Source organism: Vollenhovia emeryi, unplaced genomic scaffold (assembly GCF_000949405.1).
Source record: "Vollenhovia emeryi isolate VEMERY1.0 unplaced genomic scaffold, V.emery_V1.0 DF939147.1, whole genome shotgun sequence".
Classification (NCBI taxonomy): Eukaryota; Metazoa; Arthropoda; class Insecta; order Hymenoptera; family Formicidae; genus Vollenhovia; species Vollenhovia emeryi.
In genome coordinates, this window is record NW_011967219.1 from 876,134 (window position 1) to 890,474 (window position 14,341).

The window sequence follows — 14,341 nt, forward strand, 5'->3', positions numbered from 1 at the left end:
CCAAAGATTTGATACTAAAATCATGTGGAATTAATTACACTCGTATCCTGTTTTCACTTATCTTTGGACGCTGACCGAGTATACCAGTCAAGTGAATCCTGTTGACAAGTGCCGTAATCGCTCCAGCTACGGTACTTATCAGAAAGACAATGATATAACCGGTTTCCATATCGCTCGATTTGGAAGTTTTGTTTTAAATTTAATGTTCTATTTGTAACACAAACGTTTTCCTCCTTTATATACAGATTCTTAATTTCAATATATTTTTGATGTTTTATGATTTATGTATGCGTGATAATTATCATGTATGTAATTTAATCGTATTATAATTAATTTTTTAATCTGTCCGATCTGATTAACGTTCATTTATTCGTTGCAGATGGGTGGTCATATTCTCTCACCCTGCGGACTTCACCCCCGTGTGCACCACCGAACTGGGTCGCATCGCGGTGCATCAGCCACACTTTAAAAAGCGCAACACCAAGTTGCTGGCACATTCCGTCGACAAGCTCAAGGACCATGTAGACTGGGTCAACGTAGGCATTTTTTAATCCTATATTCGTTCATCCTCCGAATTCTTATGCACTTTCATTTCTCTATCTCTCAATTTTCGAATTAATTCTCGTTAGTCTTCGTTTGCAATCAATTGTCCGGTCCTAATTTCTAATTTCTTTCTATCGTTGCAGGACATCAAGTCGTACTGCCTGGACATCCCCGGCGCTTTCCCGTATCCCATAGTTGCCGATCCCGACCGCAAGCTCGCCGTGCAGCTGGACATGATCGACGAGGAGAGCAAGGACGATCCGGAAACCGCTCAGACCGTTCGAGCACTGTACATCATCAGTCCGGACCATCGCCTGCGACTCTCCATGCAATATCCGACCTCCACCGGACGCAACGTCGAGTGAGTTGACTGGACGCTACGCATCTGATACGTCCCAGACATTTTGCATACCGAACATATGCTATTTAAGTTTGTTACATTAATGAACGTTATTATCGTTTCAGCGAAATATTGCGTGCGATCGATTCGCTGCAGCTGGTCGACAGAAGGCCCGAAATAGCAACTCCCGCCAACTGGGTGGTGAGTCTCATTTTTACCTCTTTCGTTGCGTGCCGTTTGCGATAGCACCAATCCGATTCAATTGCGGCGATAAGTGGCATCAACTTAATTCAATAACGACGGCGAAATGAGATCTCGTTCCCCGATGTAATTATGCGAATGATATTGCAGCCTGGTGAGAAAGTGATGATCCTGCCGACGGTGAAGGAGGAGGATATCCCGAAACTGTTCCCAGGAGGAGTCGATCGTGTATCCATGCCGTCCGGAAAGGTCTACGTCCGCACTACCACTAATTACTAATTATAAAAACATTTTCGCTATGTTTCCACTCGCTTCGTCTGAATAGCTTTCAGCACCTTTAAAGCGAGATTGGAAGATTGTAACACGGCAGACCGTTTTCTAATAAAAATTGCACTCGATAACTACGACGAATTATTTAATTAAGCCTGCAAATATGCCTATTCTAAAAGAATTACCTTTGACGCCAAATATCGATTGCGAATAAAACGGATAATATATTCGAGATACTTGCCACATTTTCCGGAATTTTGTGACCGGGCAGATATTTGACGTTCTCGTGAATGGTGTTGATTATGCTGGTCAATTTCTCGTTGTTGATGATCTCCTCGTATACATACATTGTCACTCGAGTCTCAAATATGTTGTTGTACTTCATGGCATTCGCCCCGACGATCTTTGCGATCGCCGAGCCCCTGAAATGATTTGCCGTGATAAAAAGAATTTCTTGCACAAATAATGCATTGTCTACAATAAATATGTCGATTAACAATAATTAATAATAATATAATATGTATTATAACACAAACAATATTACAGTTAAAGAAATATATACATACACAAATAATTATATTAGTCACTTAGTTCATACATTTATATACTTATTTGTTTCATAGATTTTTATGTAATACGCGCACACATAATTAATCAAATATATAATATTTGTATAGTTACCGACTATGATTAAAATATTGAAATTAAATGAAATGATATATAATTGCAAAGCTTTATTAAATTGATGTAACTACACATTATGAGCCCTCGAAATTGCGTGATGATGCGCTGAGTTAATTTTGGAACAATAAGCAGACAGCACAATTGCACTGTGGCGCGTTTGTCGCCGCGACTAGATCAAATAAAATTATAATCTATCTTATTGTTGATTTTTAAAATCAGATTTAATTCTGAGATGAAATATATGTACTTTCTTTCTCTTTTAACGTATCACGATATAAACGAATATGTATGTAATCCTTTTCCTTCATATTATTACATTATTATCATTATAAAAACTTACTAAAAATTGTAAATAATATTTTATATTGTCATAACATAATTATTATTTATTCAATTCGTTACATTAAAATTAATAGTGCCGTTTCATTGGATATTAATTATTTTATTAATTACTGAATATAATATAATCTTTCGACATTAAGTATAAAAAGATTCTCCAGATTTCTTTCTTATATCATTTTCCAGCGATTATTCAACATTAGTTTACGATTATATAAACTTACCTAAAGAAGATACACAGCTCTCATTTCTGAAGGAAAGACTCCAACGAATATTAGACTGCACATGCAGCCTAATAAATCAACACAAGACGGGGAAGTAAAAGGAGAAAGCGGGGAGAAACGATCTCTCGTGCACGCAACTAATTCCTACTTAATTATCCTTGGCACAAGAGAAAAATTACCAATTGCCGCTGCCGACGATGCATACTCTTTTCTTCGCGTCCGGCATCTCTCGTCCCTTTTAACTTTTCCCCTGATGACAAATAATAATCCCGATCGACGGCCGATCAATCGCGAGGCTCGACTGACCGACTGACTTAAAAGCCCGCTGACGGCTGACCTTAGCGGCGATCGTGAATTATTTTCTTAGCGGCTTGCGCGCAAGCTCTGGACTAGGGCCAGCCCAGAACGAGTGCTGCAACGACGAAGAAGCGCCACGACGAAATTAGCGACCCGCTGATAATCGCGATAATGAGTTAAGGTCGCATATTTCAACTTGACCCTTGACAGCGCGCACTTCTGTCGAATTTTATAGATTTAACAGACGACAAAGAGCACAATGTTCTTCGAATCTTGACTCTTCAAGCTTGTGACGGAGGACAAAACTTTTCGATAACATTCTACGAGTGTAATACATAAAAAGTAATAAGGAATAAAGCTGCGATTGCTATATTAATACTGGAATTGCGCCAACTGCGAGCAAACATCAGCACGCTCCATTGAATACAATTAAATATTTAAGATATTTTATATGTCAATAAAAAATGTCTACAAATTTACTTTTGTATTGTACTCGGGGACAGAAGAAGCTTTGAAGATTAGGAATATACGAGAGTCGAGAAAAAAGAGAGACCGTAAGTTCAAGTGTTTACCAATTGCTTAAAATCTCTGTTAAAATATTTCTCGATTACACATCTAATATCGTTTACAATAATAACGCATTATATTATTCATTATTTGGAACATTATGCGAAACCATTCCTTATACAGGAACGCCTGATTATCTCATCGATATTCACCGAAATTATTATAAAAATTTCTCGAAGAAATTATTCTCATATATACACAGTGGGAAATGAAATCTTTGAGAAGTTTTGCTATGCGTGAAAGAGAGAGTAATCACAATGAGATGAATTGTTTAATGATCTATAAACTATCACAGTTTACAGATTCGCAAGTCTATAAACTATCACAGTTGCATCGAACATCGTTTAAATACATTGATCATCTTACAAAGTCTCCCCTTTACCTCCCCTGAACTCGCTCATCTCACTTGCTTGCTACTCAAACTTTCTCAAGCTTTTGCATAAAATTGAACTTTCTAAGTTGTCAATAACGTCTCTGCGATCGTAATACAGAAATAAATGTAAAACCTAATGAGCAGTCACTATGTTAATACTGGAATTACGTAAATTATTAGCAACTGTAGTGAGCAACGTAACAGGAATCCCGGACTGAACCCCAGCTTAACGACTAATGTCTCATTTTGGTTTGACAACTGAATGAAAAAACAATATGTCACTGAACCAGCACGCTTTCGTACAATCTAAGACGTTGGCGTTTCAATGGCGACCAGTCTTCCCTCGAGGAACGACGCTCGGCATCCTCAGAGACGGCACTTGGGCGACTTGAGCGTCATCGACGACGGCGAGTCCTCGTCCCTAAATACGGAGCGAATGCGAATTAACCCCTTCAGGCCGACATAGCGAGCCCGCGATATTTATCGTCAGCCCGAAAAAAAAGATTTCGCATTAGCTAACTGATGGAATGTTAAGAAAATATATAAACAATTGTCAAGTGAGTCCATTTGCAACACATATAGTATGTGTACATAATTAGGTGCACATATGTCTTTATGCATTTTATTGTTTTTTAATTTATGCTAAAATCACTCCTGAAGCTCATCCAAATGCTTCAACAATACCTTACATGCAATTTCTTTAGGAAAAAATCAAACAGGACCTCGTTTGGTCATGCATGAACGAAAGGAGACTTTAAGATTCCAGGAAAACGAGGGACAGAAGAGCTAAGTCTTATTTTTTTATCAACAAACAAGTAATTATATTTGTTCTCTCTCTCTTTCTCTCTTTCTCTCTCTCTCTCTCTCTTTCGGTTTACATAACGGAATTCATTCGTTGGCAACGCATACAACAATCAACAATTGGAGGATCTATAGATCTAATTCATCTATTCGGTCAAAATATTGAATAAAATCTCTGTCGCGATAAAATATATATGTATACATATATATTCACATTGCAAAATGTAACAAGTTATTTATCGATCGCGTTCAACGCGATACGGGAATTTTATTGGCTAAATTAGTCGAGCTTTTTGAACTTATAATTTTTTAGAGCCCTTGGATCCGTAAGAAACCGATGTACAAGTCATGGAATCACAAAGTCAAAATTTGCGGTAAAAACGAGTGAAAATTTCATAAAAATTTTAAATCGCAAAACCATTGAATTATAAATCCATGAAATTTGAAATTTATAAAATCTTGCGTTTACGTGTATCTGAAAATTGCCTGATTATATAAAATTTAGAGCCCTTTAAATCTTTGAGACTACAGATTCATAACATCTAAGAACCATTGAAACTTCGAGCAATGTAAGATTTGTAATAAAATTTTGCAATCAGAATTATAATCAGACTTGATTCAAGATTAATACGGGTTTCACATTGCGTTATCGAGTCTGTGCTAAAGTTATCTTATCAGTGAGTTCCACTTTATGGTGCTTGAAAATAATTCTGCGTGGCATCGCAGAACGCTGAGTGCTCGAAACTCTAAGCAATTTAAGTACATTTTTTTTATCGATCTGTAGGATTTTGGACCGTTTAGAAGTCAGATTAATTAAATTCTCAGTAATAAAGGATCCATAGATCTAGGCGGGCTAATTGTCCCTATCACGTTAGTGAACCACTTTCAAAATGCTATGATAACAATTATGAGCTTACATGTGTTCCGGATGGCTGCGTATGCAGTCGACTAAGTCCGTCGCTTTTAGCTCACCAACGCAAATCCGATGAATTGCCGTGAATAATGGGAACCTATATTCCATGTTCTTCAATTTCAGCATATAATTGACTTCTTCGGCGGTGAACGGACCCTGCAGCTTCTGTCCGTTCAGCATCTCCTTCTCCAACTTCTCGATCGTCTGCAAATCATATTTATTCATGCAGTACAACGCAATAACTTATAAAATAATTCAAAGTCATACATATGAATACAGTATATTCAGTCGTTGGAATATTGTATTCTTGAAAACTTCAATAACGGACGTTAAAAATCTTTTAATGATCTAAGCAATCTAAAAATTCCGCCAGAATTAGTCAGAATGCAAGACAGAGATAGGGATGTCCATCCAACACATCCTGCATTACTGACCTTGCCAGTTTTGACGAAGGCCTCCGAGACCTTCCTATTGCGCCCACCGTAGCACGTCGTGATCAGATCGGCCACTCCGCAGCTCTCGAAGAAGGTCGACAATTTCCCGCCCGGGAAGAACACATCGACAAACTTAATCATCTCCATAAGGCCCAGTCTGATCACCGCGGCCTTCGTATTGTCGCCCAGACCCAGGCCGTCGACGAAACCAGCGCCGCAGGCAACTATATTCTATGAAACGTTATTATAAATATATGACATATTATCGAAATTTTACTAAAACCAGAAAGGGATAAAAAGGGTTGCTTCTTGAAATTAAATTTAATATAAATAAAATTAGATCGATAAGATTGTAAAAAATAGTCATCCTCACCTTCAGCGCCCCGCAACACTCCACAGAATCCACATCCTCGACGACTACTACCCTGAAGTACGACGTTTGAATTATGTTGCGAAGTATCGGCGCCATCTTTTTGTCCTTGCAGCCTGCAAATTCCAATCTAAATTGCAGAGCTTATTTCATCAGTAAACTACCCTAAAGCTACGCAATTCAAACTTTCCACAAGCTTGATAACGCGCTTTACGAACTCCACTTTCTGGAAATATTGATTTAGAACGGTACGAGCGAGCTCTTTAATTGAGAAATGCATCAAACCTTGCCTCACGTTCGAGAGCTATGAATCACTAATGTCAATGAAGCGCGAAGTAGAATAAGATCGATACGAGAATCGGATCAATAAAATACAAGATAAAATCAGCAAAATGCTTTTTGCCAATTAAACTCATTACGCGATGCATTTTCATAAGAAAGAACGGTACTAAGGCAAAACATCGTACATTTCTTATCGCCGCAAAGGTAACATTATCTAACGTAATAATATCTTTTTGAGAGGTGAGATGTTGCTTGATTAAATTATCGCGATTAAACTGATAAGATCGGGATTTTAATTCCTCCTTTACCAATGGTGGTCTCGCAGAACATCTCGTCAGCCACCTCGGAAGCCAAATTAGCGCCCATCAGGACGGAGATTGGGATATGTAGTTGTCTCGAAATAATGTGAGATATCAGCTCGATGCCGCCACCCTCCTTCTTGTCGAAACCCTGCAAAGGATATTCCGAATATGTAACAATCGTAGACCAACGGGTCTGCTACTTGAAAGAGACGCGCAATATTCTCGAGAGAAAATATATGTTGGAGAGCGGAACCTTGATCAACGACAGCCCGACGGCGGTGGGTTTGATTTTTCCCTGCAGGCTGTTGCATATCCTCTGGATGAACTGATGCGGCACCACGAATATAAGTATATCTGCGTCTTTCGCAGCCTCCACCACGTCCGGAACCGCAATCTGGAACGAATCGAAGTGACGATAGCTTAAGTGACTGACTCTCGGCGTGAGAATACAAATAAGTCAAAGCGAAAATTCGCTTTGAGTTCGTATAAATTTGCTCTAGTACTCTGGAACTTGAAGGATATGGAAAAAGGGGCAACTGACTTGGTTTGGACAAAAAAAGGAGTCAAGAATCCCTCAAAAAGACGTAAATAGACTCCTCCAGAAAGGAGAAAAAGGGAAAGCTTCTGGAATTTTAGAAGAATATCGAAAAGTGCAAGAAAGTTGCTGATGATCGGGAAGGCAAAATTTACAATCAGGACAGACAATAAAACAATATAAAATGATATCGCAAAAGAACCGTCGCAATTCATCGGCGCGACGTTTTCTGCGCCTCGATGATAAGCAAAAACAGTTACACGTGGAAAATAACGCGTCCTTGAATACCACTCCATCGAATCAGTATGACACAAAGAAATACCGGAAAGAGAATTTTCATCGTAAATTCTATAAACGACTTGGATGTCCGAGAATTAGAACGTTAGCTTGTAGTGTCCGAGTAATAAACGATTGGAAGTGAGCTAGGAGAGAAATAGATTGACAAAGTCGTCGATAAACAGCAGCGATGCGCAATGTTAAAAATCAAGGAGGCGCCACGAACGATTCTAATAAAACGAGAAGAACTTCATATTTGCAATTTCGTGAAATAAAATAATGTTTCTCCCTTATAAAAGGAGAGTCTTGTGCAGGTGGATTTTTTTAACGTTGAACTCTCGATCCTTGATAAAAATATCCAGAACTTTGTATTCCCGCGACTTTCCAATGTATTCCAAATTCTTAGACACCTCGCTTTGCGGTTCTCGGCTTGAGAATGTTGTTTTCCTTCTGCCTCTGAACTTCGGACTTCTGAATATCTATCCCGGTTTCCTCAGACGTACGAGACGTGAAAGCCGCGCACAGCTAATGAGAAACCGGTTTTAAAAAGGCAAGTAATCTTTATAGCTTGTTTTCGTCTTATATATACCGTAAGAATTTCGAAAGAAAGTGATATCGGTGATATAATATAACCGAGTGACACAAAATCGACGTAATAATATAACGCCATGTAATCGCTGATGTAACTCTGTTTCAATCCGGTAAAGTCATCAGCCGTTTATTCTCATCCCATTATCGTCATTCTCCTGTTCGCACGCACGTCCGAACGCATGTGTTTTCTTCTTGAGTCTAATAAAATTAAGCAAAGATTAAGTTTAATAACAAATTGGATCAAATAAAATCGCTGTCTCGCACAAAGTTCTCAGTCTTCAAATTTACGTCAATTTCGTCTGTCACGGTCAGCCGAGAAACAACAGGAATGGACTCCGAAGTAGCCGAGATAACGGAACGCCCTTTACATGCTTTTCCAATCAAGCCAGATAAAAATGTATTCCAAGCTAATCCCTTCGCCGCCCTCGTTTCAACGCGTTCTCGCTTAGTCGAATGCGTCTATAGGATCGTGTCTTCGGAGGATGAATATTTCATGAAGAACGTGTTATTCTTAGCCGGCTTTGTAAATGTTCAGCGGTTCTTACGCGGAGGGGGGAGCGAAGGATATTCTCACGAGAGATTATAGCCAAGGGCGCAGTTTCATAAAATCCCACAGCGCGAATCGTATTACAATTTAATCTGATTAGCTCTATCAAACAAAGCTGAACGTAACGACTCTTCAAAGGGAGAAGATATTAGCAGAAATGGAAGCTGAAGAAAAAAGAAGTACAAGATTTTGACGAATGGCAAAAAGAGTTGGTAGAGCTTTCTTGCGATTGCAAAAATGCGAACGAAGACGCGCGGTAAATCAATACCAAGCACCTTGATCGCGGTCAAAGTACGACGATTAAAGTTCAGAATCGGCGAACGTGCGTCCGCAATATGATAATGACAGTCGCGCTCAATCCGGTCGTTTATCTGTTTTCCTTCTCATTGGGCACGCCAGCGATTTCGAGCGAACAGATGTCAGGCATCTACGGGGAACAACGACTCCCAGCGACTTTGAACTTGAAATTTTTCGTATGCAGTATCTCTGGTTAAAGGAGGACTTCACCGTTAAAGAGAAGAGATCCACTATGCGAGATCTAGAATCACAAAAAAGTGGAAACCGATGGAGATGCGGCGACGAGATGATTCAACGTCCTTAGGGGGCACAGTTTAAGGGATTTAAAGTGTGCCAAGGAACACGACGGTGGCAAAATTGCAAAAGAAAAAAATCTAGGAGAGTCTTGGACGATAACTGATAAGTGTCCAGAGAGTCGAAAATAGATTTTGCAAAGTGCCCGCTGTAAATTTCGCCGGCAGAATGCCAGCGGAAATATAACGAAATCTGCCAACGGAATGTTACGGCAAATTCACTTGCCATTTCGTAACTTCGTAAATGATACGTCTCACTTGAATTACGAGAAGACGGATTCCATTCAGGATTCCGTTGGCAATCTGCTGTCAGATAATATCGGCGGACTCTGCCGGCGGAACACGAGCTTGGTGCGTTTGCTTATTGGACACTACCTCATTCGCCATACGACTAATTTTTATAACAAGATAGAAAATTTCTAGAGGCTCTTTCTCCCGATAATCTGTCAGTGCATCCGAGAAAGTCGCCGTGTGATAAATGAAGTATCAGCAAAATTGAAAATGTGAAGAATGAGGAGACGTTTCCACTGTTTAAAATAATAGGTAGAATGTCATCAGGTTACATTAGATTGTATGCAATTTCAATGTACATAAATGTAATTTACATTACAGTGGCATATAATCTAATGTAATCTGATCATAGTCTATCTAATATTTTAAATATGGCTGCCCAGATAGCATGCATGTCTGAAAGACATCTTTAAGATGGCATTGAGTTGTCACTTAGGCCCGTACTCTAAATCCTTTTTTATCGATAAAAGCGCCTCTAAAAGTGGCTTGTTGCCAATCAGAAGGCTTATTAGCCACTTTTAGAAGCTCTTAAGGCCCACGATGCTAGAACTTGGTCCAAGTTCTAGCTTCGAGAAATGTGTAGCCAATCAACTTACAACTATTCTATAAAAGCTGTAAGTTGATTGGCTACTCATTTCTCGGAACTTGGACCAAGTTCTAACATCGTGGACACGGGCCTTTAGAGAGTTTTTACTGACAAAAGAGGCTTCGGAATACGGGCCTTAGACATGTACGTCTAAAAGATGTAGAAGAAGGATTGACACAACTCAAGCTCAGTATCAGAGTCTCCCAGCCCTGATGATGCAAGCTGCAATGTTTGCGAAACGTCTGCACCACACTGCAAACGGACGCGGCAGCCACCCGGAAGCCATTACGACTGAAGGATTGGCACATAGTTTTGGCTTCTGACTAACATCTAACAACTTATTGTAGACCAGGCCTTAAAGTTATCTTTATGGCGTCTTTTCAGCGTAAACTGTTATCTGAGTGGTTGCAGTCACTGACAACTGGCGTTATCAAAATTCGTTTTAAAAAAAAGCATCGTCCAGTAAAAAGTGGCATAAACAGCAAGGCAGTAATAATAACGACGCGATATAAAGTACAAAGTGCTAGGAAAAATTACTTATTACACAATATTTTATCGTACGCTTGTGATAACGAAAATTTTATCACGGTACAGACGAGGAGAGACACGCAAGACCCACCGCGTGGGCGGGCAACGTTGGAGTGTCGTCTTACCACGTTCTCGGGTATCTTGTGCCCTGGAAGATACTTGACGTTCTCGTGCGTCTGGTTGATGATCTCCGTCAGCTTCTTCCCATCGATCATCTCCTCGTAAACGTACATGGTGACCCGGTCGGCGAAAATGCTCTGGTTTTTCGCATTCGCGCCGACTATCTTGGCGATGGCCGAGCCCCTGCAAATTCACAGTTGCAATTAGCATTTTGCAATTAACTTTCCGCGCGATAATTAACTTTCGAAGCAGTTGCACGCGAGATAAGCAAAACTGAACGCTCTGTGCACGTCGGCCGAGCTTCGACCTTCGACACTCGTGTCTGGATTTTGCCCAACTGATACTGGAACTACTGACGATTAGTCTCCACTATTTTAATAAGTTATAGTGTAATTCCGGAAAGTTCTCGGACTATTATCGGAATATTCCCGCAAAATTAGAAAATGATGAGCAATGGCAAGAAACAGTTGTGGAAGACGCGGTTTTTCAGCTTCTGCCGAAATTTTGATTATTTCCGGACAATCTCCACGTAGCACTTTGAATAACACAAATGCCGGTAAAGAAAAGGAGAGAAAGAAATACGAAACACAAGACAAAAAGAAAGGAGAAATAAGCTAGAAAGAATTGAATAGACTCACAAACAAGGCGTGAGAGCAGGAAGGGACGAAGGAAAAGGAAGAAACTAGTAATTTCTCCTCGAGAAGAAAAAGCGAAGAATATATTTCAAGAAAAATTGAAAAGGCAAAGTAAATGTCGGTAAAGAAAAGGAGAAGAAAGGAATGCGAAATACAAAACAAAAAAGAAAGGAGAAATAAGCCAGAAGGAATTGAATAGACTCGCAAACAAGGCGTGAGAGCAGGAAGGGACGAAGAAAAAGGAAGAAGCTAATAATTTCTCCTGGAGAAGAAGAAACAAAAAGATATTTCAAGAAAACCTGAGAGAGCAGAATGAAGTTTTAGAAGAAAGAAAAGGAAGTAAAAACAAGACGAAGGGGAAAAATTAATGAAGAGCAAAAGTCACGCGCGTGCGAGACCGCGGGCGAAGCCGCGAGGCATGCTAGAAGTTAATACTACGAGTTAAAATTGGTATTACGTAATAGTTCTAACTTAGTTATCTTTAGACAATAAATTCATGGTGGAACCAACAGATGATGCCTATTGATTCAGCAGAAACTCCGCTCTATCTCATATTAGGAGCCCTGTCTCATAATAGGGGACTGTCGTCTGTACAATAATTATCGTGCATCTTTGAACAAAGGGAAAAGTTGAACCACTTGTATTGCGAACCAATTGAAAAACCTAATAAAAATGCTCCATTTTTACGTTTGTGCGACGTTTACAAAGATTTTACTTTAACAAGTCATTTCGACTGGTTCTAGCGTTAATGTTTATCTCTCGCGATGCCTCATCCCATCTCGCCTACTACGCTCCTCCGACCATGACGTTTAATTAACTTGCCGAGCACGCGCGCACGCGAAACCAGACCGCACCAGCGCGGCGGTTTTCCCGCTCGGGCACGTGATTAACGATCGGAATGGACCCCGGCTGCGCGCAACCGATCCGTCGATACAGAGGCCGAGGGCGACGGGATCGGGGTGGGCGCGTGGTAACTTGGTAAGTACGCGTGCAACGCGCCTGAAACGTGCGCGACGGGCATCGCACGTGCGAATCGATCACCGTCGCCCAGACGTCGACGTTCCTCCTGGCGACGACTCTCGCCGAGGTCCCACCACCTCCCGCACTCACCAGTTGCCGGAGCCGATGATGCACACGGATGCCATGGTGTTGTTCTCGAGGACTCGACGCGGGCGAGGTGGCGAAGTTGAGGACCGACCGTGGGGACGCAGAGACCACCGCTTCGTTCGGGCGCCGATGAACGACTGGAGCAGTCGCGGTGGGGCGACCGTGGGACGCGTGCGTCAATCGAAGTCTGTCCAGGCTGATAAGAATATCGTCGAACCGGGTGGGAAGGCCCGCGCTGGAAGGGGTAAGGTGTCGTGGCTGGCGACAAGTGTGCGAGGCTCATCCGAATCGTTTCGGGTGACGGGAGAGATTCGGGAACCGCCACGAGTTTTGTCATAATTTGCTGTTGGCAGCAGAACTCGTCACCGTAACTCGAGTCAAAGAAGTTACGGGAACTTTTTCCACTCTTGTTTTATCTGGTAACATTTCCATTGCAATTCTGCTGTAAAACTGTATACGAAAAATCATTCGCTTTCCATTTCCAAGCTTTGACTATCTTTCTGTTGGCAGAAACTTGCACTCATCGTAGTGCAACAGAATTGTTGAATTCTGTCCAGTCCAGACCTGGGCACCAAGCGATTATCACCTTTTCAAGCATTTGCAAAATTTTCTTGATGGTACAAAACTGGCCTCAAGAGAGGCTTGTGAAAACGAGCTGGTAAAGTTTTTTACCAATAGGGACGAGGACTTCTTCAATCGCTATGTTAATGCTATGTTAACTAAAGCTACACTATGTTAATTCATCGTCGAAATAAAGCGAAAAAACGCTCAGAACTTTTTACTTCATCCAATATAAAATTTTACAGTAGCTTCTTACAGCAAACTGCTGCAATAGTAAGTACTTGTCAATACCAGATATTATGCACTTCTGTCGCAATTTTGGGCTGTTTCTTGCGCACTTCTGCGGGTCGTATCTGAAATGTCAGATTGTGTTACCAGAATTACCAGCGTTCTTTTTATTATCTGGCTTGAGTTTAATATATAAATTTTGTGATAAGACGTTTAGAATTTCAGATACTTTGAGGATTAGAATTTTGTCGAAATTCATAGTTCACATTATATTTATTTGGTATAATTTATGCTATATAAATATGTAATTATAAAATATGCTACATATTTATATGTATTACGCTATAAGTTTTTTTTACTAAAAAATCATACAATTTATTTTCAATCAGTTGCCGTCTTGTTTTAATAACTTATATGATTTAAAATTAGTTGGCGCAAAAAAACTTATAGAACACTTTTGTTCCAATTTTCCTACAAATCTTTGAACCATAATGACTTTCCCATAATGAGCGTCCCCAAAAGATGCAATTATCACAGTTTGCCTCTTGATCGGGCATAGTTTAATTTAATTTAGTTTTAGTTTGATTTAATCCTAACGTTCGCTTTGTAAGTCTTCGAAGATTAATAACGACTCTCCATGAATGTCCCAAAAGACTCAAAATCAAATTATTGAATTTCGCGCTAGAAGAGACAGGCAGACGAAGGATTGAAGATCTTATTATGTATTTCGGATTCTAAGGGGAAAATGATCTCGATGAGTTGCATACGAGTCATCCTGTTGAGTACACTATGTAAAAGCATAGCGC

At 40.2% G+C, this 14,341-nt stretch overlaps 3 protein-coding genes and 1 long non-coding RNA gene across 7 annotated transcripts in view; 2 read left to right on the forward strand and 2 right to left on the reverse strand.

Moving 5' to 3' along the window:
• The window catches only part of LOC105566026 (peroxiredoxin-6-like), a 5,103-nt gene extending 3,615 nt beyond the window's left edge, over positions 1–1,488 (forward strand). Inside the window, exons 2-5 of the mRNA XM_012019709.1 lie at positions 380–536; positions 687–904; positions 1,009–1,084; positions 1,235–1,488. Of these exons, the coding sequence (XP_011875099.1) occupies positions 380–536; positions 687–904; positions 1,009–1,084; positions 1,235–1,363 (580 nt within the window). The 3' untranslated portion in view covers positions 1,364–1,488. The remainder of the gene's footprint in view (positions 1–379; positions 537–686; positions 905–1,008; positions 1,085–1,234) is intronic.
• LOC105566027 (glycerol-3-phosphate dehydrogenase [NAD(+)], cytoplasmic-like) overlaps positions 1–2,941 on the reverse strand; it is an 8,978-nt gene extending 6,037 nt beyond the window's left edge. Inside the window, exons 1-2 of one of the 3 annotated variants that reach the window (XM_012019710.1) lie at positions 2,781–2,940; positions 1,596–1,776 (exon numbers count right to left, since the gene is read on the reverse strand). In XM_012019710.1, coding sequence (XP_011875100.1) covers positions 1,596–1,776; positions 2,781–2,827 — 228 coding nt within the window. In that variant the 5' untranslated portion in view covers positions 2,828–2,940. Of the gene's footprint in view, positions 1–1,595; positions 1,861–2,780 lie in introns of those variants that run through there. The other 2 variants (XM_012019712.1, XM_012019713.1) reach the window with 2 other exon arrangements.
• Positions 2,942–3,449: 508 nt separating this feature from the next.
• Positions 3,450–12,919, reverse strand: LOC105566031 (glycerol-3-phosphate dehydrogenase [NAD(+)], cytoplasmic-like). 2 transcript variants are annotated; one of them, XM_012019717.1, is made up of 8 exons: positions 12,750–12,919; positions 11,010–11,187; positions 7,194–7,334; positions 6,947–7,088; positions 6,360–6,472; positions 5,987–6,217; positions 5,557–5,756; positions 3,450–4,259 (listed from the first exon to the last, which is right to left on the reverse strand). In XM_012019717.1, exons 1-8 carry the CDS (start codon positions 12,782–12,784, stop codon positions 4,205–4,207), a joined length of 1,095 nt encoding a protein of 364 aa, XP_011875107.1. In that variant the 5' UTR covers positions 12,785–12,919; the 3' UTR covers positions 3,450–4,204. The 2 variants fall into 2 exon arrangements, with proteins under 2 accessions (XP_011875107.1, XP_011875108.1); XM_012019718.1 differs by lacking the exon at positions 3,450–4,259 and having other exon boundaries at positions 4,706–5,756; positions 12,750–12,918.
• Positions 12,920–12,931: 12 nt separating this feature from the next.
• Positions 12,932–13,520, forward strand: LOC105566030. Its single transcript, XR_001009241.1, has 2 exons — positions 12,932–13,165; positions 13,257–13,520. It is a non-coding gene; the product is annotated as an uncharacterized LOC105566030 (long non-coding RNA).
• The last annotated feature ends 821 nt before the right edge of the window (positions 13,521–14,341 follow it).